The 23389-nt window shown below is 45.2% G+C and overlaps 1 protein-coding gene across 1 annotated transcript in view; it reads right to left on the bottom strand.

Moving 5' to 3' along the window:
- LOC101442202 (odorant-binding protein 2b-like) overlaps positions 1-16850 on the bottom strand; it is a 28087-nt gene extending 11237 nt beyond the window's left edge. Inside the window, exons 1-5 of the mRNA XM_012520322.2 lie at positions 16761-16850; positions 16167-16300; positions 15889-15959; positions 15238-15348; positions 14469-14581 (exon numbers count right to left, since the gene is read on the bottom strand). Coding sequence (XP_012375776.2) covers positions 14469-14581; positions 15238-15348; positions 15889-15959; positions 16167-16300; positions 16761-16850 — 519 coding nt within the window. The remainder of the gene's footprint in view (positions 1-14468; positions 14582-15237; positions 15349-15888; positions 15960-16166; positions 16301-16760) is intronic.
- Positions 16851-23389: the final 6539 nt, after the last annotated feature.

Below are 23389 nucleotides of genomic sequence, written 5' to 3'. Positions count from 1 at the left end.
GGGACTTAGAGTTGCCCTGGATGGTGCTGCAGGGGCAATCACTGGACATTGTAAATCCTCCCAGGGCCCACTGGATGGAATGTGGGAGAGTATGGGCCATGATGTGGACCATTGACCATGGGGTGCAGAGATGCCCAGAGATGTACTTACCAAATGCAATGGATGCACCATGATGATGGGAGTGAGTGTTGCTGGGGGAGGAGTGGTGGGGTGGGGATGGTGGGGTTGAATGGGACCTCATATTGTTTTTTTAATGTAATATTTTTACAAAATCAATTTTAAAAAAAAAGAAATATCTTTGAGAAATTAAAAAATAAATAAATAAATAAATAATTCCTTGAAAGTAATAACACTGACTGTCAATGGATTAAACTAACCTGTCAAAAGATTCAGACTGGGACATTGGATAAGGAAATATGACCCATCTATATGCTGTCTCCAAGAGACACATCTTAGACCCAGGAATTCAAGGAGTTTGAAAGTTAATGGCTGGAAAGAAATCTTATAAGCAAACAATAACCAAGAAAAGACAGGAGTAGCTATATTAATATCAGACAAAGTAGACTTTAAATGTGAAACAATTGTGAGAGACAAAGAAGGATACTACATATTAGTGAAAGGGACAATCTCTCAAAAAGAACAAACAATCAAATATTTATGCTCCTATCAAGGGCACCTCTAAATACATGAGGCAAACGCTGGAAAAACTAAGTGAAAGAATAGATGTACCTACAATTATAGTGGGGGATTTTAATACACCACTATCAACTCTGGACAGAACATCTCAAAAGAGAATCATTAAGAAACAAAATATTTGAACAGTATATTAGAAGAGCTGGATCTAATAGACATATACAGATCATTACACCCAAACACAGCAGGATATACATTTTTCTCAAGTGCACATGGGTCATTCTCCAAGATAGACCATATGCTAGGCCACAAGGAAAGTCTCAATGAATTCAGAAAGATCGAAATCATACAAAATAATAGCTCTGACCACAGTGGAATGAAGCTGGAAATCTGCAAGGGCCAGAGGTCCAGATTTCACACCAAGATAATGAAAATTAAACAGCACACTCTTAAAAAAACAGTGGGTCAAGGAGGAAATCTCAAAAGAAATTAATAACTACCTTGATACTACTGAAAATAATAACAAATAAGAAAACTTATGGGATGCAGCAAAAGCAGTACTGAGAGGGAAATTTATATCTATAAATTCATACATCAAAAAAGAAGAAAGATCAAAAATTGAAGAACTAACTACACATTTGGAGGAATTAGTAAAAAAACAACAAAGTAACCTCACTGGAAGAAGAAATAAAGAACAAAGATAAGAGCAGAACTAAATGAAATAGAACATAAGAAAGCACTTGAAAAGATAAACAAACCCAAGAGCTGGTTCTTTGAAAAAAAAATCAATAAAATTGACAAACCCTTAGCTAAACTAACAAAGAAAAAAAGAGAGAAGATGCAAATACACAAAATAAGAAAGGAGAAAGGAGATATCACCACTGACCCCACAGAAATAAAGATGATCATAAGAGGATACTTTGAAAAACTACATCCCAACAAAAATGACAATTTAGAGGAAATGAACAAATTCCTAGAATCACATAAGCAGCCTATATTGATGAAAGAAGAAATTGACGATCTCAACAAATCAATCACAAGTAAAGAGATAGAATCAGTCATTGAAAACCTCCCAACTAAGAAGAGCCCAGGGCCAGACGACTTCACAGGTGAATTCTACAAAACATTGCAGAAAGAACTAAAGCCAATCCTGCTGAAACTCTTCCAAAAAATCAAAACAGAAGGAAAATTACCTAACTCATTCTATGATGCCAACATTACACTAGTACCAAAGCCAAATAAAGACACCACAAGAAAGGAAAATTACAGACCAATTTCTCTAACGAACCTAGACGCAAAAATCCTCAACAAAATACTTGCTAACCATATTCAACAACACATTAAATGAATTATACACCATGACCAAGTGGGATTCATTCCGGGTATGCGAAGATGGTTCAACATAAAAAAGTCAATCAATGTAATACACCATATAAACAGATTGGAGAGAAAAAATCACATGATTATATCCATAAATGTAGAAAAAGCGTTTGACAAAATACAGCGTCCTTTCTTGATAAAAGCACTGCAAAAGATTGGAATACAAGGAAATTTTCTGAACAATATAAACAGTATATATGAAAAACCCACAGCCAACTTTTACAATGGTGAAATCCTAAAATTCTTCCCTCTAAGATCAGGAACAAGACAAGGATGCCCACTATCACCTCTTCTATTTAACATTGTCTTAGAAGTACTTGCTCGAGCAATGAGGCAAGAACCAGATATAAACGGCACTCAAATTGGAAAGGAAGAAGTCAAAATTTCATTACTTGCAGATGACATGATCCTATACATATAAAACCCTGAGAGGTCTACAACAAAGCTTCTAGAACTTATAAATGAGTTTAGTAAAGTCACAGGTTATAAGATCAATGCACAAAAATCAGTAGGATTTCTGCACACAAATAATGAGCAAGCTCAGGAAGAAATCAAGAAACAAATACCATTTACAATAGTAAATTAAAAAATCAAATATCTAGGAATAAATTTAACTAAAGAAGAAAAAAACTTTTACACAGAGAACTATACAACAGTGTTCAAGGAAATCAAAGAAGACCTAAATAAATGGAAGAATATTCCCTGTTCATGGATAGGAAGACTAAATATTATTAAGATGTCTACCCTACCAAAACTGATCTACACATCCAATGCAATCCCAATAAAAACCAACACAACATTTTTTAATGAACTAGAAAAACTAGCTATGAAATTTATTTGGAAAGGAAAGAGGCCCCGAATAGCCAAAGACATATTGAAAAAGAAAAAGGAAGTAGGAGGAATCACACTACCTGGCTTCAAAACATACTACAAAGCTACAGAAGTGAAGACAGCATGGTACTGGCACAAGGAGAGACACACAGACCAATGGAACCGAACTGAGAGTTCTGATATAGATCCTCATATATACAGTCATATAACATTTGATAAAGCCACCAAACCCTCTCAACTGGGAGAGAATGGCCTATTCAACAAATGGTACCTAGAGAACTGGATATCCATATGTAAAAGAATGAAAGAGGGTTACCAACTCATACCTTATACAAAAATCAACTCAAGATGGATCAAAGACCATAAGAGCCAAGACCATAAAGACTTTGGAAAGCAGTGTATGGAAGCATCTACAGGACCTTGTAATAGGAAATGGCTTCATGAACTTCACACCAAAAGCACGAGCAGCAAAAGAACAAATAGATAAATGGGACTTCCTCAAGACAAAAGCCTTCTGCACCTCAAAGGACTTTGTCACGAAAATGAAAAGAGAGCCTACACAATAGGAGAAAATATTTGGTAACCATATATCTGAGAGGAAACTTATAAGCGGTATATACAAAGAACTCCTATATCTTGAAAATAAAAAGGCAAACAACACATTTTAAAAATGGGAAAAAGATTTAAACAGACACTTCTCCAAGGAAGAAACACAAATGGCCAAAAACCACATGAAAAAATACTCCAAATTTCTAGCTATTAGGGGAATGCAATTCAAAACTACAATGAGATACCATCTTTCTCATATAAGATTGGCAGCTATCAAAAAAAGAGAAGACTACAAGTGATGGAGAGGATGTGGAGGAATGGGAACACTTATCCACTGCTGGTGGGAATGCAGAAGGATCCAGCCATTCTGGAGGACAGTTTGGCGGTTTCTCGAAAAACTAGCTATAGACTTGCCATATGACCCAGCAATTCCACTGCTGGGTATATAGCCAGGAGAACCTGAAAACAAGGACACAAACTGATATATGCACACCAATGTTCATGGCAGCATTGCTCACTATCACCAAAAGTTGGAATCAACCCAAATGCCCATCAACAGATGAATGGATAAATAAAATGCAGTATATACATATGATGGAATATTACTCAGCTTTAAGAACAAATACAATATAAACACATGTGATAACATGGATGAATCTTGAGAACCTTATGTTGAGTGAAACAACCCAGGTATTGAAGGACAAATTCTACATGACCTCGATGATGTTAAATAACTAAAGCAAGCTGCCTCAGAGAGCTAGAGAGGATGATAGCCTTAAAAGAATTTGGGGGGAGGAGGAAGGCTGCGAGCTCTCACCTACCTGGGTGAAATCTATGATAAGCTGGAGGTAAGTATTTGAACAAGGAAGGGATAAAATGGATGCATAGGCTACCTTTGGGTGGGGCTTTTTGGGCTAGAAGGGGGCTAGGGAGAGGAGGATGGGTAATATTGCCCAAGAATATAGGGGGAGGGGGAAGGAACATATGAACATAGGACATTGTCAAGTATGTGGTTGAGAGTATAAATTTGAGAAAACTTTTCAAATATATAATAAGGAAGGCTACCTGTTTAAGATCTTAAAGGGGAGAATCTGACACAGGACAGGCTTCTAGGGCGTGTGTGAGTGCTCATTTTGTCATAGTGGATTATATCATTGGATGGAGACCATTCAATGAGAGTGAAGGTATACCCACATCCTGGGGAGGACTGATGTTCTCAATACAGGGAATTGTATCTCTCGAGAGAAATGGTGGCTCCCAATGCGTTAGGGCAATTGAGCATGTCAAGCCCTCAAAACTGTTGCAATTATCTCTGAACATGACCCTTCAAACAATGAAGATTGACTGTCACTTTTGCGCCCTGATGGGACGGGGAAAGAGGCATTGAATAGATGGAATCAATGTAACTGTGTGGGCAATAGAAATGTTCCACTACCTTATGCAAGGATGGATATAAGACATGTTAAATTAAACCAAAAATATATAGGGGCTGATAGGCTAAAATGTAAATCATAATGTAAAACATAAGTTAGCTAAAAATTTAGAAAATTGTATATTCTAAAATATAAACCACAATGTAAACACAAATGTTACCCTGTTTGAAAGTTATTGTCTCAATATCTGTACATCAGTTTCAGTAAATATAGTATGAATATGTAAAAAGATTATTACTGTGGAAGGGAAAAGGTTTTATGTTGGATATGTGGGAGTACTGTATATTGTATATATGAAATACTGTGATCAAAAACTCTTTTGAAGATAAGCTTAATAATTAGAAAAAAGAAAAGAAAAAGATAGAATGGAGAATATTTCCAAACTAATATATATTCTATATCTAACCTTTAAACTCATCGCTATATTCCATTTTACTGTTAAGGGAACCTGGCAATATACTGGGCTTCACTTTTCAAGAAGTTTTGGGTCACAGAGGGTTCAACAATGGCAGTGGAGGAATACTGGTTTGGGATGTTATTGACAGGGGAAACATGGTTGGCAGGGAGTTCTCCAGGGTACATAAAAATGTTTGGATATTTTCATAGTGGACAAAATTAAAAACAACAACTGAGGGAGTGCTGAGTTCCTAGCCAGGGGAGCTCTATCACAGTCCCTAAAGGAACAGCAACTATACCCTAAGGGCAAAAGCAATAACCAAAAAAGAATGAAAGTCCAACAATGAGCCCTTGATACTAATGACTATGCTTATGAGCCTGTGCACTTGAAATAACAACAAGGCCTAGAGCCTAAAAGTTGTGTGCCTAAAAGTTGCCTCCTGACAGCCTCCGTGTTGCTCAAATGTGGCAAGTCTCGAAGCCAAACTCAGCATGTAAATGCGTTGCCTTCCCCCCAGCATGGGACATGACTCCTGGGGATGAGCCTCTCTGGCACCAAGGGATTACTACCAAGTACCAGCTGATGATATGACTAGAAAAGGACCTTGAATAAAAGGTTCAACTCGGACCAGCAGATTATCTCAGTATACATATAATAACAGGAGTTAAAAATGCTTTTTGACCTGAATCAAGGGGGAAATGGAAAGGACAAATGAGTTTATATGGCTATGAGTCTCCAAAAAAGAGCTGGGAGATTATCAGAGGGGTCGCCCTTATGCACACCTCAGCAGAGTCCCAGAGACAGATAAAGTAGATTCAACCCCGGGTATTAGTTCTTCTGAAGGCTACAGAGACCACAGGTTCTATGGTCATGGCAGATGGAGTTCAGTGCCATGTCAGTTGGCCCTTCCTTGGAGTTTGTGTTTCTGTGTTATGGAGCTGGACTCAGATGTGATCTTTTTTCACAAGCCTTTCCTGTTACTTTAACAGAATTGTAGTTGGTGCTGGGGTTTAATATATACCCAGTGGACCTGAATCTCTGGACTGACCATATGATAGCCAGTCCCTGAGCCTCAACAGACTTCAGCTCCTAACTCTGGTTTATTGGACTTACCCCACTCAGCTAACATGGAGTTGAAGAAGGTCAACCACCACTCCATGGAGCCAAGAGTGCCTACAACTGAAAGCAGGAGGATTGCATCCAGCATCCATGTGGAATCTAAGGCCCCTCTTGATATAGATGTGGGATGGACACAACCAATCCAAGGTCCACAGGATGGAGGAATAGAATATGGATTAGAGTGGACTTACTGATATTTATTCATGAACTATTGTGATTAGTAATCAAAGAAAATGTGGCATTGGTGTGGAGAAAGTGGCCATGGTGGCTGCTGGGTGTGGGGAATGGGAGGAAGAGATGAGATGTGGAGGCATTTTCAGAACTTGGAGCTGTCCTGGGTAGTGCTGCAGGGACAATTACTGGACATTGTATGTCCTCCCATGGCCCACTGGATGGAACGTGGGAGAATGTGGGCCATGATGTGGACCATTGACCATGAGGTGCAATGATGCTCAGAGATGTGTTCATCAAATGCAATGAATGTGTCATGATGATGGAGGAGAATATTGCTATGGGGGGAGGAGTGGGGTGGGAGGTGGGGGATGTAAGGGGACCTCATATTTTTTTAATGTAATATTTAAAAAATGAATAAAGACAAAAAATAAAAAGAAATAAAATAAAAAGAAATTTTCTCCTTTGCAAATGAAAAAAAAAAAAGTAATGTACAAAGCTAGAAACTAGCCTGTGGAAAAGTATTCCAATATTTTAGATGTGTAAAATTGTAAGAAGAGAATTAAATTCTTCATGCCTATTGAAAAAAAATATATAGGGGCTGATAGGCTAAAATATAAATCATAATGTAAAACATAAGATAACTAAAAATATAGAAAATTGTATAGTCTAAAATATAAACCACAATGTAAACCCAAATGTTACCTTGTTTGAAAGCTATTGCTCAATATCTGTACATCAGTTTCAGTAAATATAGGATGACCATGTAAAAAGATTATTGCTGTGGAAGGGAAAAGGGTTTTATGTTGGATATGTCGGAGTACTGTATATTGTATATGAATTAATGTGATCTAAATCTTTTGTGGAGACAAACTTAATAATTAGGGGGAAAAAAAGAAAAGAAAAATAAAGTACGTAGACACTGAGGAAAAGACGGAAGAAGTGCCTTGCCAATGTGCATACAGGGCAACACATATTGCAGTAATGGAAGGCAAAACATCAAAAATGAAGCTTTTGCATTTTTTAATTTTTTGATACCCCAATTTATTTTTACATTATTTTTTCTAAATTAATATGTATTCTACATCTTACCTTTAAACTCATCACTATATTTCATTTTACTATTAATGGAACCTGGCAATACATTGGACTTCATTTCTGAAGAAGTTTTGAATCACAGAGAGGTTCAACAATGGCATGGGAGGAATACTGGTTTGGGATGTTACTGAAAGGGCACACATGGTTGGGAGGGAGTTCTCCAGGGCATATATCCAGGGTACGTAAAAATGTTTGGATATTTTCATAGTGGAAACAATTAAAAACAACAACTGAGGAAGTGCTGAGTTGCTAGCCAGGGGAGCTCTATCACAGTCCCTAAAGGAAGAGCACCAAGCCCCCAAGTGCAACAGCAAAGACCAAAAAAGAAGGAAAGTCCAACAATGAGCCCTTCATCCTAATGACTATGCTTGTAAGCCTGTGCACCTGAAATAAGAACAAGGCCTAGAGCTGCGGGGTGCCTAAGAGTTACCTCCTGAGAGCCTCCATGTTGCTTAAATGTGGCCAGTCTCGAAGCCAAACTCAGCATGTAAATGCATTGCCTTCCCCCCAGCATGGGACATGACTCCCGGGGATGAGCCTCCCTGGCACCAAGGGATTACTACCAAGTACCAGCTGATGATGTAACTAGAAAATGACCTTGAATAAAAGATTCAACTCAGACCAGCAGAATATCTCAGTCTATGTATAATACCAGGAGTTAAAAATGCTTTTTGACCAGAAAAAGGGGGGAAATGGAAAGGACAAATGAGTTTATATGGCTATGAGTCTCCAAAAAGAGCCAGGATGTTTTCAGAGGTGTTGCGCTTATGCACACCTGAGCAGAGTCCCAGAGACAGATAAAGTAGATGTAACACCACGTACTGGTTCTGCTGAGGGCTGCAGAGACACACAGGTTCTATGGTCGTGGCAGATGGAGTTCAGTGCCATGTCAGTTGGCCCTACTTTGGAGTTTGTGTTTCTGTGTGATGGAGCTGGACTCAGATGTGACCTCTTTCCACAAGCCTGTCCTGTTGTTTTTACCAGAACTGTAGTTGGTACTGGGGTTTAGTGTATAACCAGGGGACCTGAATCTCTGGACTGACCATGTGATAGCCAGGTCCTGAGCCTCAACAGACTTTCAACTTCTACACTCTCTTTTATTGGACTTACCCCACTCATCTAACATGGAGGTGAAGAAGGTCAACCACCACACCAGGGAGCCAAGAGTGCCTACAACTGAAAGCAGGAGAATTGCATCCATGTGGAATCTAAGCCCCTCATGACATAGATGTGGAGAGGACACAACCATTCTAAGGTCCTCAGGGTGGAGGAATACAGTATGGATTAGAGTGGACTTATTGATGTTCTATACATGAGCTTTGTGATTAGTAATTGAGGAAAATATGGCATTGTTGTGGAGAAAGTGGCCATGGTGGCTGCTGGGGGTAGGGATTAGGAGGAAGAGATGTGATTTGGGGGCATTTTCTGGGTTGGAGTTGTCCTGAGTGGTGCTGCAGGAACAGTTACCAGACATTGTATGTCCTCCCATGGCCCACTGGGTGGACTGGGGGAGCCTGTGGGCTATGGTGTGGACCATTGACCTTGAGGTGCAGCAGTGCTCAGAGATGTATTCGCCAAGTGTAATGAATGTCTCATGATGATGGAGGAGGTTGTTGTTATGGGGGGAAGAGTAGGGTGAGAGGGAGGGGGGTATATGGGGACCTCATATTTTTTTAATGTAACATTTAAAAAATAATAAAGGCCAAAAAAAGACATTACAAGAAAATAAATACAGATGCAAAAATCCTCATTAAAATACTCACAAATGGAATCCATCAGCACATTGAAAGAATTACACACCATGATCAAGGCATACAATGGTGTTTCAAAGGAAGAAAATGACTTAATATCATATACCATATTATCACATTGAAGGAGGAAAACACACAATCTTCTCACACAATGCAGAAAAGTCTTTTGGAAAATCCCAGCATTCTTTCTTGATAAGAGCACTAAAAGATAGGAAGAGAAGGAATCTTCCTCAACATGAAACTGAGCATATGTGTAAACCCTCAGCAAACACCATATCAATGGTGAAACCTTTCCCTCTAAGATCTGGAACAAGGCAAGGATGACCGCTCTCTCCACTGTTATTCAACAGTGCTAGAAGTTTGAGCTGGAGAAATTAGGCTCAAAAAGAAATAAAAGAATCCAAATTGGAAAGGAAGAAGTAAACTTTCAATATTTGCAGATGCATGATCCCCTATTCAGAATCTCCCAAAAAATCAACAACAAAGCTACTAGAGCTAATAACCAAATTTGGCAAAGTGGTGGATACAAGATCAACACATGGAAATCTAGTTGTGTTCTTGTATACCAAAAATTAACTATCTGACAAGGAAATCAGGAAACAAATGCCATTCACAATAGCAACTAAAAGAATCAAATATCTATTAGTAAATTTAAGCAAGGATATAAAGGATCTGTACTCAGAAAACTACAAAACATTGCTAAAAGTAACCAAAGAAGACCTGATACATGGAAGGACGCTTAGTGTTCTTGGAATGGAAGACTAAACATCATTAAGATGTCAGTTCTATCCAAATTCACTTATAGCTTCAATGCGATCTCAGTGAAAATTCCAAGTCTACTTTACAGAAGTGGGAAAGTCAATTACCAAATTCATTTTGGAAGAGAAGAGAAACTGAATACCCACATATTACTTTAAAAAGAAGTATGAAGTCAGTGGATTCACACTTCCTGACTTTAAAGCATATTACAAAGCTACAGTGGTCAAAACAACATGGTAATGGCATAAAGATAAACATATAGATCAACAGAATAGAATTGAGACTTAAGAAGTACATTCTCAAATCTACATCAATTGATTTTCAACAAGTTTACCTAACCCATCCAACTGGGACAGAACAGTCTCTTCAGGAAATGGTTTTGGGATAATTGTATATCCATATTCAAAACAATGGAAGATGACCCCTAGCTCACACCTTATGCAACAATTAAGTCAAAATAGATTAAAGAGCTAAATATAAAAGCCAGAATCATAAAACATCTAGAAGAAAATATAAGAAAGCATCTTCACTATCTTGTAATTAGAGTTGGTTTTTTATTATTTTTTTAATTTAATTTCATGACCTTCTGAATATGAAAACTTCTGTACTTCAAAGGACTTCATCAACAAGGTGAAAAGGCAGCCTACCCAATGGGAGACAATATTGGAATCCACACATCTGATATGGCTTTAATATCCAGAGATCCAACTACTAACAGTAAAAGTCATTTTGAAAAATCCAGCATAAAAAGAAAAACCACCCAATTTATAATTGCGCAAAAGGCATGAAGAGAATTTTTTGAAAGAGGATATAAAAATGCTGAAAAAAAAGAACACATGAAAAGTCTATCAACATCATTATGTATTAAGGAAATGCAAATCAGAGCAACAATGAAATACCATTTCGCACCTATTAGAATGGCCGCTATTAAAAAGCACTAGAAGTTTGGAGAGGGTGTGGAGCGATGGGAACACTCATCCCCTGCTGGTGGGTTGTAAAATGGTGCAGCCGCTGTGGAAGACTATATAGAGGGCCCGCAGGAAGTTAAATATGGAGATGCCACATGATCCAGCAATCCCGCTACTAGGTACGTACTCAGAAAACCGTAAACAGGGACACCAATAAACATCTGCACACGGATGTCCATAGCAGCATTTTCACAATTGCAGAAGATGGAAATAACCCAGGTGTCCCTCAACAGATGAATGGATGAACAAAATGTGGTGTATGCACACGATGGAGTATTTTTCAGCTGTAAGAAGAAATGAAGCCATGAAGCATATGACAATGTGGATGCACCTCGAGGACCTTTTGTTGAGTGAAACGAGTCAGACACAAAGGACAAATACTGTTTGATCTCACATGAAAACTAATTAAAATGAGCAAAGTCATGGCTTTAATAACTAGAAGACAAATGAGGACAAAGAGTAGATAACAGAGGCTTCATTTGGACAGAATTTGTAATTAGCTTTGAATGTAAATACTTGGAATTGGGCACAGGTGATGTCAACACAGTAGGGTGAAGGTACTTAGCAGCTCCAATATGGGGGGAGATTGTGATTGAAAGGGAAAATTTAGGGTTGTTATATCACTAGAAGAAAAGCTAAAGAATGAAACGAGGAACTGTATCACATAGTGAACTCTGCTGCAGATGATGGCTGTGTTCAATAGTACAGATTTAAGAATGTTCTTCAGTGATGCAGAACAAGTGTACTTTAATATTACAGAATGTTAATAACAGGGTGGTGTGGCATTTTGAGATTATTTTTGTGGATCCCCCAAAAGAATGATCGTGTTCGTAAACTGGCCTGTTCCTCAGGGTGTGTTACCCTTTGTTTGTACTTAATTCAAAGGCTTTAAGCCTACTTAATTAAATCAATTTAGGGGCTTTGATTTAACCATGTAGGTAGGGTGTGACTCACAGTTGAGTCCCTCCCCCTTGGTGGGCTGATATAAAGGGACACCCACTCAAAAAGACACAGGGAGAGAGATGAGCCATTCACCTGATAGTTTGCAGCTGAGCAGCTGAGAAAGCCCAGAAAGAAATAAGCCCTATGCCAGCCTGAAGAGAAAGAAAGACTGAACCCTCGCAGATGTCACCTGCCATCTTGCTTCTACACATGTCAACTGACTATGGTGAGGGAGCAGCCTTGGGCTGGACTCTTTAGGGCCTTGTTACTGTGAGATTTTACCACAAATAAATACTCTTTAGCAAAGCCAACAGACTTTTGGTACTTTGCATGAGCATCCCTTTGGCAGACTAATACAGGTATCTAAACTAAAATGGATTGAAAGGAAACTATGGTCTATAGTGAATAGTAATACAGTAATACATTTTCATCCCATTAGCAAAAAAGAGAGAACTACCAAGTAACAGTGATAGAAAGCACATAAACAGTACAGGATAATGTTTGGCTCCATTTACATAAAGGATAAATATAATGAATTTATAAAGGAGGAATTAAATTAGCAGATATGTACGAAGAGGCTAGTTGGAGGGATTGAAAGGGAAGTGCTGGGGGAGGGGCTTTATTTTTATAATAATGAAAATGCTCTAATATTGATTGTGGTGAAGAATGCACAATTCTGTGATTGTAGCAAAACTCATTGAAGGTAAATATTGGATGGATTCTATGGTAGATTAATATATCCCAATAAAATTGCTTAAAAGAAAAATATGTGAACCAAAGTGGATGTTGGGGAGGACACCAAGCAGGAAGGTCAAGGGCTCCTGGGTGGGGGCCTGCACTCGCCCTGATCTAGGGCTGAACGTGCCCTCGTGGCCCTGTCCTGGAATCTCTGGAGCAGCAACGCCTGGCCAGGGCCCCTCCAGAATCCATTCTGGATTCGTGGGTCCGAAAACCAGGGATTTACCCTCCCACGGTGACCCCTTGTCGGCTTTGCCCAACCTCTCCCACGACACTGTCGGCCCCTCCAGGGATCAGGAGGGTCCCCTGTGCTCCAGGAGCGCCAGCTCTCAGCACAGGTCCTGGAGCAGGACAAACTGCAGGTCAAGGTCTGGGTGCCTCACTGTGAGAGGTGATGGGGAGGGGCTGGGCATCCTCCCTGCAAACCTGCTCAAAATGAGGGCACCCAGGGTGTCAGGGGGTCCCCTAAGTCCCATTTGGCCTTGATCCAGCCAGGATCTGCAGTCCCCTCTCTGGCTCCTGCTGCCTGCCCCTCCCCAGGGGCTTCCACCTGCTCAGGTCACCAGCCTGCCAGGCCTGCCCTGCCCAGCTGAGCTGAGCTCTCAGCCACCTGGACGGGCCCAGGCTCGGCCACACACCCTGTGGGAGGCTGTGCCCACTGGGGTCTGGCTCCATAGGTTGAATGACCCCCACCTCCCTCCCTCAGCCCCCTCCCCTGCTGGACCCCAGCAGGTCTCCAAGGAAACAGACCCCAAGACCCCTTCACACACAGGCTGAGGCCAGAGCCAATGCTGAAGCTCTTTATTCAGGGGCAGGAGAAAGTGGCCAGGACGGGGTGGGGCCAGGGGGTGGGGGAGGAGGGAGGGGAGGGGTCCAGGCTGGACTGGGTCCTGTGGGGCAGCATGGCAGGGGTCTCCAGGGTGCAGACCTGGGCTGCTGGGCATGATGGAAAGAAGAGGAGACTCCCTGGGGCCACTGGGGGTGCAGGGGGAGGGGAGCTGCAGGGGCAGAGGCCAGGCCAGGAGCGCATCCCTCCACTGGCTGCACACAGGCCCGCGGGCAGGCGTCCCTGCTGGGAAGACGGGGGCCCTGAGGGAGCGTCGGGCCCCACTGGGATCCAGCACCCCACAACAGGGCATGCCCCTGCAAGTCCTTCCCTGTGCTAGGGATGGGGTGAGGGGCAGTTAGGACGAGTGGACACGGCCCAGCTCCCACACCCAGAAGCAGTTGGTAAGGATGGAGCTGAGTGAGGAAACTCCCCTCCCAGGCTGGGGAGCAGAGCACCCCAGAAGGAACCTCACAGGGGTCAGCAGGACCCAGAGATGCAGCGTGTGTCCTGAGATCAACAAAGGACTTCCCGCAGGGCCCGGGATGACCAGGGACAGACGGGAGCTGAGGGCAGGGGCAGGAGTGGCCACCTGCTGCCCCCTGGGGTCTGTGCTGCTGTGAGGATGGGAGGGGCCAGAGACATGGCTCTGGAGGCTTCCAGCGTCCTCCCAAGGGCTCACTTACCCTAGTTGCCTTCAGGTATGCAGCTTTCTGTAGAAACATAGAAAACAAGGATGAGAAGACACCCTGGACAGGGAGACGTGGACACCATCCCTGCCTGCAGCTCACAGGGGACAAAGGGAAACACAGCCTGGGCTGCAGGTGCCCATAGCTCTCCTAAAGTTTCTCCCCCGGGGGACCCCGGCCGCACAGTGCATTTACCCATCTGGGCAGGGATGAAGATGTTCTCCTGAAGGAATCCTTTGCTCTGCGTGAATTTCTTAAATTCTTTCAGAGCTTCAAAGTTCACGTCCAGATTTCTACCTTTGGAGAGACCAGGAGGAAAGGCCCTTCCTGGACCAGGTCTGGGCGTGGCTGGGAAGCCCCGCAGTGAGCAGACCCCAGGAGGAGGAGGGGGCGCCAGCACCTGGGGTGGAGAGGGGGCTTCAGCCTGGGGGCGGCAGCCAGAGGGGAAACCCCCAGAAAGCCGCCAGGGCTCTGGTCCAGCCTGGGGCTCCGTCCACACAGAGCCCCCGCAGCTGAGCAGGTCCCGTGTGCAGGAGTAGGGGATGGAGCCCCCACCCACTCGGGACCCCTGGGGGTGTCCCAGGTGGCCAAGCCGACCTCCCGGATCACACTATGACCTGGGGGGACCCCCATCGAGGAGGAACTGTGCCCAGAGGATACTGGAGTTCACCCACCTGGGGGTTACTTCCACAAAACCTTCACCAGCAAATATTCCCCTCCCCCTGGAGACCCCAGCCCCACACCCAGTGGCCCCTGGGAGGCCGTGCTGGTGGCTGCAGGAATCCCCCTACAGGTAGAGCCATGGCCGACCTTGCCCGATGCTGTCCCCTTGCTGCCCCCTGCAGGGCTCTGACCACCAGGCCTCCCTCAGCAGCCCTGGGTCTCCTGCCCTGGAGCTGGGGAGGCTGACGCTGATTTGGGGTGGGGGCAGCTCAGGAGATGCGGCCCCTTACCTATGAGTTTTCCCAGGCAAAAAGGTCTCCCTCTGCGCTGGTCCTCGATGTAAAAGACGTAGTGGTCTTTCACGGGCAGCTCCTCTACTTGTACCACCTTCTTACAATGTACTGAAGATGGACAGAGAGAAAACAGCCTTCAGGGTCCTCTTCCCAGAGAAGGTGGAGAGCAGGTAAGGGCGGGTCTGGCAGGTTTCGGCTTCGGGGCCTCCTAGCTGCATGGAGCCCCCTGCACCCCCAGCCCCAGGCTGGCCAGACCCTAGGCCTGGCTGTTCCCCACAGCCATGGACCCCAAGTCCTGGGGAAGCCTCTTCCGGAAAGGGGCCCAGCCAAGTTAGGGTCCCACAGACCACTTCCTGTCAGGGCAGGATGGCAAGTGTGGGAGCTCAGGGATCTGGGGCAAATGTCCATCTGTCCCTCGGGATTCCTAACCCTCGGTTCCCTGCCGTGCACATCCTCACCCCTGGCATCTGCTGTCAGGTAACTCATTCAGGGACAACAAGGGCCCTGGGAAGGGAGTTCAGCATTTCCTGGGGGTAGAACAGGCAGGGACCCCCAGGGAGGAGGGCCACCTGGGGCGCCTCGGCTCAGGCAGGGGCACGGCAGCCCCCAGCCCACCCTCTACCAGCCTGTGGTGGGCTCGGCACTCACATGCCCTGTATTTTCCCGGCTCCTCCGTTTTCTCCAGCAGGATGTTCTTCTCGTGGCACTGGCCCTTCTTCCTGGAGAGCACAAGGCACGTGGGCTGCAGCCTCAGGAACACACCTGCAGCCTCAGCTCACCTGGCACCTGCACACCTGAGTGCTGTCCCTGCATGGCCTCCCCACCTGCGCTTTAGTGGCTCCCTGGTCTATTCCCACCACACTGGCTGCGTGTGGGGCCCCCTGTTAGAGGGAGAGATGGGTGGGGAGCAGCCCTTTTCTACTCACATGATGGTGAAGGTGATCACCAGGTCCCCACCCTCCAGGGCAGTGACCATCAGAGGGGACACCTTATCGGGTCTCTTCTCCACTGGCATCTCCTTGGTGTCCACCACGGCCTTCACGTACCACGTCCCTGTTAACTGAGGCAGGGCCAAGGGCATAAGAGCCACTTGTCCCCCGGGGGGCCACAACTCAAACCCTCCCCCAACCCCACCCACGTCCCTGGGGCAAAGGAACCTCAAGGCACGGGGTCCCCCCAGCCCCTGGCTTCACCCCCACCTTGAGTGGGTCCTGACACTCCTTAGGACAAACCACTCCTGGGCTCCCGCCACTGGGCAGCGATTGTCTGGACCCCCATATCCACTCTCGTGGGACAAGGCCCTGGCCCCCTAAGAACCCTCACCCAGGGGGCCTGGAAATGCCCGGGGGTCCCCAGGGCATCAGTTCCACAGGCTCCCCCTGCCCGGCCCAGGTCTGGAGAGCAGCTTCTCCTTTCCATCTGGCCAGCTCTGCATGGAGCAAAGGGGCAGCACCCCTGACCTTCCTGGCAGCCCCCAGTCAGACCCTACCTCTCCCCCCCACCCATGCCCTCCAGCTCACATCCAGCTGCTCTGAGACCAAGTCGAGGGGGTCCTGGGCCAGCAGGGCAGCGACCAGGCTGAGGCCGATGGTCAGGAGCAGCATCTTCATGGCCAGGGCTCTGGGCTCACGGCCAGCAGTGTCCAAGGGCTGTCCTAGGAGGCTGTCCCCAGCTCCCACACACCACCCTTTATACACCCTCAGCCCCCAGCCCCGAGCACTTGGCAGGCACTGACCCCAGCCCTCCCCCCACCAGGCACGGCCAGCTCTGTACTGGGCAGGAGGAAGGTGGTTATTGTTGGAAGCCGGTGAATAGCAGCTCAGTGCACCAAAGAGCAAGCCCTGCAGAAGCCGCCCCCTCCAGCTCCCCCGGGAGGATCATGACCCCAGAATCCCATGAAGAGAGAGAGCAGTCCCAGCTGGAGGAGGTGGGGAGGGGGCAGCACGCTTTCTGCAGGAAGGCGCCACTGCTCTGCACCTTCTCAGACACCCCTAGCTGAATTTGTCTTCTAGGTCCTGGTGAAATGGTGGTTTCACCCCCAGCTGATGCTAAAGAGATGGAGCTTTAGGGCTGGAGAAAGATAATTCTTCCAATCGCTGAGAGCGGCCAGTTCCCAAAGCCCCAGCTCTCCCCTGCCTGCTTGCCCCCCACTTCCTGTGCTGAACCCCTTCCCCATCCAGGGGGGGAGCTCTGACTAGGACGCAGCCTTCGTCTAAGTAGCACCTCTGCAGAACAGCTTCCCAGACCCTCCTGCTGCAATGGGACTCCAAGTCGGGCCGAGCCCCTTTAGAGCACAAAGGCTCTGGACCTTCTTATTCCTTTCTCATGTCCCTCTGCGCTGCCATCTGCCCCTGGGAGAATTTCAGCTCCCCAAGGGGACTTGTGTTTCTTCCCTGCTGTGGGGAAGGGTCCCTTTCTGTGATAGGGAGTCATTGAGCCTTCCTCCATAGAGGACAAAAGAAGCTAGACAACCTGAATAAAAGGGGGAAATGGAAAGGACAAATGAGTTTATATGGCTATGAGTCTTCAAAAAGAGCCAGGAGGTTATCAGAGGGGTTGCCCTTATGCACACCTGAGCATAGTCCCAAAGACAGATAAAGTAGATACAACCTCAGGTATTGGTTCTTCTGAGGGCTACAGAGGCCCACAGTTTCTATGGTCATGGCAGATGGAATTCAGTGCCATGTCAGTCGGCCCTACTTTGGAGTTCGTGTTCCTGAGTGTGATGGAGTTGGACTCAGATGGGATCTTTGTCCACAGTCCTCTCCTGTTACTTTTACTGGAACTATAGTTGGTTCTGGGATTTAATGTATACCCAGGGGACCTGAATCTCTGGACTGACCATGTGATAACCAGGTCCTGAATCTCAACAGACTTCAGCTCCTACACTCTGGTTTGTTGGACTTACCCCACTCAGCTAACATGGAGGTGAAGAAGGTCAACCACCACACCAGGGAGCCAAGAGTGCCTACAACTGAAAGCAGGAGAATTGCACCCAGCATCCACATGGAATCTAAGCCCCTCTTGATATAGATGTGGAGTGGACACAACCATTCCAAGGTCCACAGGATGGAGGAATAGAGTACGGATTAGAGTGGACTTACTGATATTCTATTCATGAACTATTGTGATTAGTAATCAAAGAAAATGTGACATTGCTGTGGAGAAAGTGGCCATGGTGGCTGCTGGGGGTAGGGAGTGGGAGGAAGAGATGAGATGTGGGGGCATTTTTGGGACTTGGAGTTGTCCTGGGTGGTGCTGCGGGGACAGTTACCAGACATTGTATGTCCTCCCATGGCCCACTGGGTGAACTGGGGGAGAGTGTGGGCTATGGTATGGACCATTGACCATGAGGTGCAGTGGTGCTCAGAGATGTATTCACCAAGTGCAATGAATGTCTCATGATGATGGAGGAGATTGTTGTTATGGGGGGAGAAGCGGGGTGAGGGGTGGGGTATATACAGACCTCATATTTTTTTAATGTAATATTAAAAAAATAAAGACAAAAAAAAGAAGCTAGACAACCGCTTTAAGATTTAAATAATCCATCAATTCTGGTGTTTTCGGGTGTTATGATTTGTCCTGTGACAATGTGTGAAGCCCTGGGGATCCCCAACACAGACGAGCCCCTTAAACATGGGGCTCCCTTCTGCCTGGAGTGGGATCCAGCTTCTGGTTCTGTCCCTGTCCAGTCACAGCAGAGACTTGTTCAACCCCCTAACATTCATTCCTCCAGAACGCTGACTTCCCAAAGGCCTGCACCTCCCTCATCAGCTTAGACCCCTGTACCCCTAGGCAAGAGCAGCACCCCGTTTCCTTAGAGGAACGGACAACATGAACCCTGAGGAGCCCCAGTGCTAGTTGGGGTTCTGTGTGCCTGGCTGAGCACTGCCCGCCTGGCCCACCTCCTGGGCACCACAGTGCCTTCTCCTGACTTCGTGGGCATTGGCTGGACCATCTGTTCTGAGGCCCAAAGCTGGCCTCCACAAAAGCATCTTTGTGCCTTTCAGCCAAGATGGGACACCCCCGAGCACCCCCTAAGTGATATAATGAGCACTCTCTAATGATCCCAGCATGACCCAGTAATTAGCTCTCAGTGTGGGAGGTGTTCCTGGGCAGAGAGCCCACCCTCCCTGGGGGAGGAAAGGGCAGGTCCAGCCCACTTTGAGGTCCAGCAATCAGCACTCAGCCCAAGGCTTTATATCAAAGGGCAAAGTTCTCATGTTCCCTTCCTTTGTCGACCATACCCTGGGTCCCTGTATTTCTCTTATTATTTTCAAGTCACTGATCAGGCACATTTAATTCAATCCTTGGAAAAGTCGTTGGAGCAACATACACAGGTCATTGAAAGAACAGGACGTCACCTGTGAATCCTGAGCTTTTTGAGACTGGTCGACTCCAGATAGCCCACATCCCCCCATCTTTCTCTTGTCCCAAGTTCCAGATGGCTGAACTCTACCTAGTGAGACCACAATAGTCTGTTTGGAAACACGATGGGGTCAGCTGCTGTGACCACCTTCAGGATGAGCTAAGGCTGGAGGGGAGGGACTTCCCAGTCCCCTGGCCCTGTGGTCAGAAATCCTTCCCTGAATGGGGACATTCCATGAACACAGTGCTTCCTGTCAACCTCCCTACTCCTTGACTCCAGAAGTGCCATGAAATTCATTATCCCAGATTCTATATATTTCTGCACAGCCACCTAAGTTCCCCTGCAGCTTTAGTGACAGATCCAGGAATGCTGGCAGATTCACAGGTTCCCACCTCAAGGGCCTGCATCTTCTTTTCCTCTGTTTCCCCTGCCACCCTCGGAGAGATCAGATGTGCAGGTGGATTAGCTCACCAAGTGTCAGTCCATAGCCAGTAGGTAACTAGTGGGATAAACCAACTAACATCTTTGTTCCTCAGTGGGACCACCTGGGGTGCAGCCCACCCTGTTTGCCAGAGAATCAGCAGCAGGTATTGGCCCCAAGTGCCCTCAGTGGTAAACCTCTCATTAACACAGCTTTATTGGATTGTCTGTCTTCCCCGGATCCCTTTCCTCGTGCCATGAATTTGCTTCTTGGAAACATCTTCAACATTTAATCCTAGAACCCAAGCCCTTGTCCCACGGTCCACTATGGTATTCTGACACATTGATTGCAAATCAAGAAAAAAAGCCATATCTACTTTTTAAAAATTAGTTACCTTTGTGGTTCCTTTGTTGTTCTTTTTCTAATTTCTCCAAGTGTGAAGTTAGGTCTTCAATTTTACCTCTTCCTTCTTTTTTGATATATGAATTTAGAGCTACGAATAGCCCTCTCACTACAGCTTTTGCTGCATCTCATAAGTATTGATATAGTGTGTTGTCATTCTCTTTCATTTCAAGGAAGTTACTGATTTCTTTTGAAATTTCCTCCTTGACCCACTGTTTGTCTAACAGTGTGCCATTTAACTTCCTTATCTTTGTCCCTACTCTGGTTCTGTGGCCCTTACAGATTTCCAACTTCCTTCCATTGGGATCAGAGAAATTACTATATATGATTTCCATCTTTGTGAGTTCATTGAAACCTTCTCTGTGACCTAGCATGTGGTCTTTCTTGAAGAATGATCCATGTGCACTAGAGAAGAATGTATATCCTGCTGTATTTGGGTACAGTGTTCTGTATATGTCTATTAGGTCCAGATGCTCTAATGCATTATTCAAAGTCTTTGATTCTTTATTGAATCTCTGTCAAGATGCTCTGTCTAATGTTTATAATGGTGTATTAAGGTCCCCCACTGAGGCGGGGCAAGATGGTGGTTGAATGAGTGCACCTGGTGGTCTCTCCTGAAGAGAAGCAGCTGGGCAGCGTTGGAGATTCTTCGGGACCAGGCTGTTTCGGGATTTTGCAGGGCAGGAGGTGTCTGGACATGAATTTCGTGGGAAGGTAACAGAGAAAATTCGTGTTAAAGATAAAATTGAGGCTCTTTTACACGGAGTTAGGGGCTGCACGCCGGACGCTCCCCCCTGGGGCGGGTGGAGCCTGGGCACCGGCGCTGCGCGGCGATTCCTGGAGGCTCTGCCGTACTGGGGAGTTCATGAGCCCTGAGCCGGCTATTGGGGGGTTGACAGGGCAGCAGGCCTTCACAGACCGATTTGGCGAGAAGGAAGGAGTTTTTTGTGAGGTGGGGAATTTTTTATTTCTGACACGAATAATAATGCTTCTGGCTGGAGCCCCGCCCCCAGGCCAGCTGCTGATCTGCAGTGGCCTTAGATGGATCACAGTAAGGAGACGTCGCCGGGAACCTGTTTTGGGGGATTGCAGGGTGGGAGGCATCTAGAAGCCAATTAGGGGACTCTTCTGTAAGGCATGGGATTTTTGGTTTCAGACACTGATACAGCGCTTCCGGCTAGAGCCCCGCCCCCTAGGCCTGGCTGTGGATCTGCAGCATCCTTAAATTGGCTGCAATATAGAGGCGCCCCCAACTGGCTGTTTCGGGGGCCTGCAGGGTGGGAGGTGTCCTGAAGTCGAATTGGTGATACAGCCACAGAAGAGACCCTAGAGAGAGGGGGAATTGTGGGTTGCGGACACATAGATCAGAGTTTGCAGATGTGACCTCTCCCATAGGGCTGGCACCCAGCTGCGGGGATCCCTGAAGGCTGTGTTGCACTGCAGTGCTCCCAGGCTCCCTGTTCACTGGATTTGAGGTTGCCAGGTCTGTGTCCCCTAAACCCTGGTGGCCCACACCCCAGAGACTCACACCTCTTGAGTCTGCAATATCACAGACTTTCCATCCCTGAATCCACATGCCCTGAGGCCCATCTGAGGTCCTTAATTGTCCTAGCTCTCAACATTTGCGGGTTTGTTTGTTGTTGTTGTTTTTATTTTTTTTATTTTTTATTGTCGTGGTTGCTAATATTGCATTATTTCCTAGTCTTTTCTCCAATTGTATGCCCCAAGGTCTTTTTTTTTTTTTTCATTTATTTAGGGTTTTTTTTATTGTTGCTGTTGCTGGTGTTCTATATCTTCTTTGCTTTTCCTTACTTGTTCCCCTCTCTTTTCTTTATCCAACCGTCCTTTTTCTTTCTTTCTTTCTTCTCTCTTTTTTTCCTCTCTTTTCTCTTGTCCCTCATTTTCTTCTTATTTTATTTTATCTTAATTATACAATAGGTGCTGCAGGGAACACCTCACATTTGCTGGGTTTCCTCATCCTCCGTTGCCTCATTTCTGTGTGAATTGATTTTGGCTACCTACACTATGCCCTTTCCCCCACATCTTGATATCCTCTATCATCTACTGTCTCTCCTATATTCCACCTCCCTTTCTTTGATCCCCAAATTGTCTAACTCTTAATTTTTAATACCAATGTTCTGACTTCTGTCTTTTATCCACTCTTGAAACTATTGCCTTTCCTTTCTCTTTCCCTCTCTCATGAAAACACTAGCTTTTTAATTCATACCATATTCCTCCCATATTCAGTCGACTACCTCATTATAGGTACTCTACTTGCTGCTATAACTCTACACAACTTACATGAATCTAATATCCATGCTCCCAGATCTCATACTGTTGCTCTGTGAACATTTATTACCAATACTACTTTACACTTTTTCCTTTCTTACTCAATTGCCTCTCCCTGGCCCTAATACTTTCCTTCAAAGTGAACTCAGCCAGCAATAAGAAATTAGAATAAGAAGAACAAAGTGATAAAGAGAAGATATAACACTTACGCAAAAACAACAGCTAATTAATCCCCAAGACTAGACAAAGAAGCTAAGGAACTGATTAAACCCATCAAGATAAAATGATGACCAGACAGCAACAAAAAAACTACAAACCAAACCAGTAATCAGGAAAACATGGCTGAATCCAATAAACAAACTAAAAACCAGGAAGGGGAGCAGAACTTTGGACAAGTAATTAAAGATCTCAGAACATATATCAGAGACAAATTTAATGAAGTAAAGGAAGAGGTTAAAAATATGAAGACAACACTTGGAGGGGAAATTGCAGACATAGGCAAAAAGATAACAGATATGACGGGAATAAACACCACAGTTACTACAGCATACTCTGCAGTAATAAAGCCAATTGTCAAATTTATTTGGAAGGATATGGAGCCCCAAAAAGCAAACAGATCTTGAAAAAATGAAGGAAGTTGGAGATGTCAAACTTCCCAACTTTAAAGC

Source organism: Dasypus novemcinctus, chromosome 8 (assembly GCF_030445035.2).
Source record: "Dasypus novemcinctus isolate mDasNov1 chromosome 8, mDasNov1.1.hap2, whole genome shotgun sequence".
NCBI lineage: Eukaryota > Metazoa > Chordata > Mammalia > Cingulata > Dasypodidae > Dasypus > Dasypus novemcinctus.
This window is presented reverse-complemented; position numbering and strand designations above follow the sequence as displayed.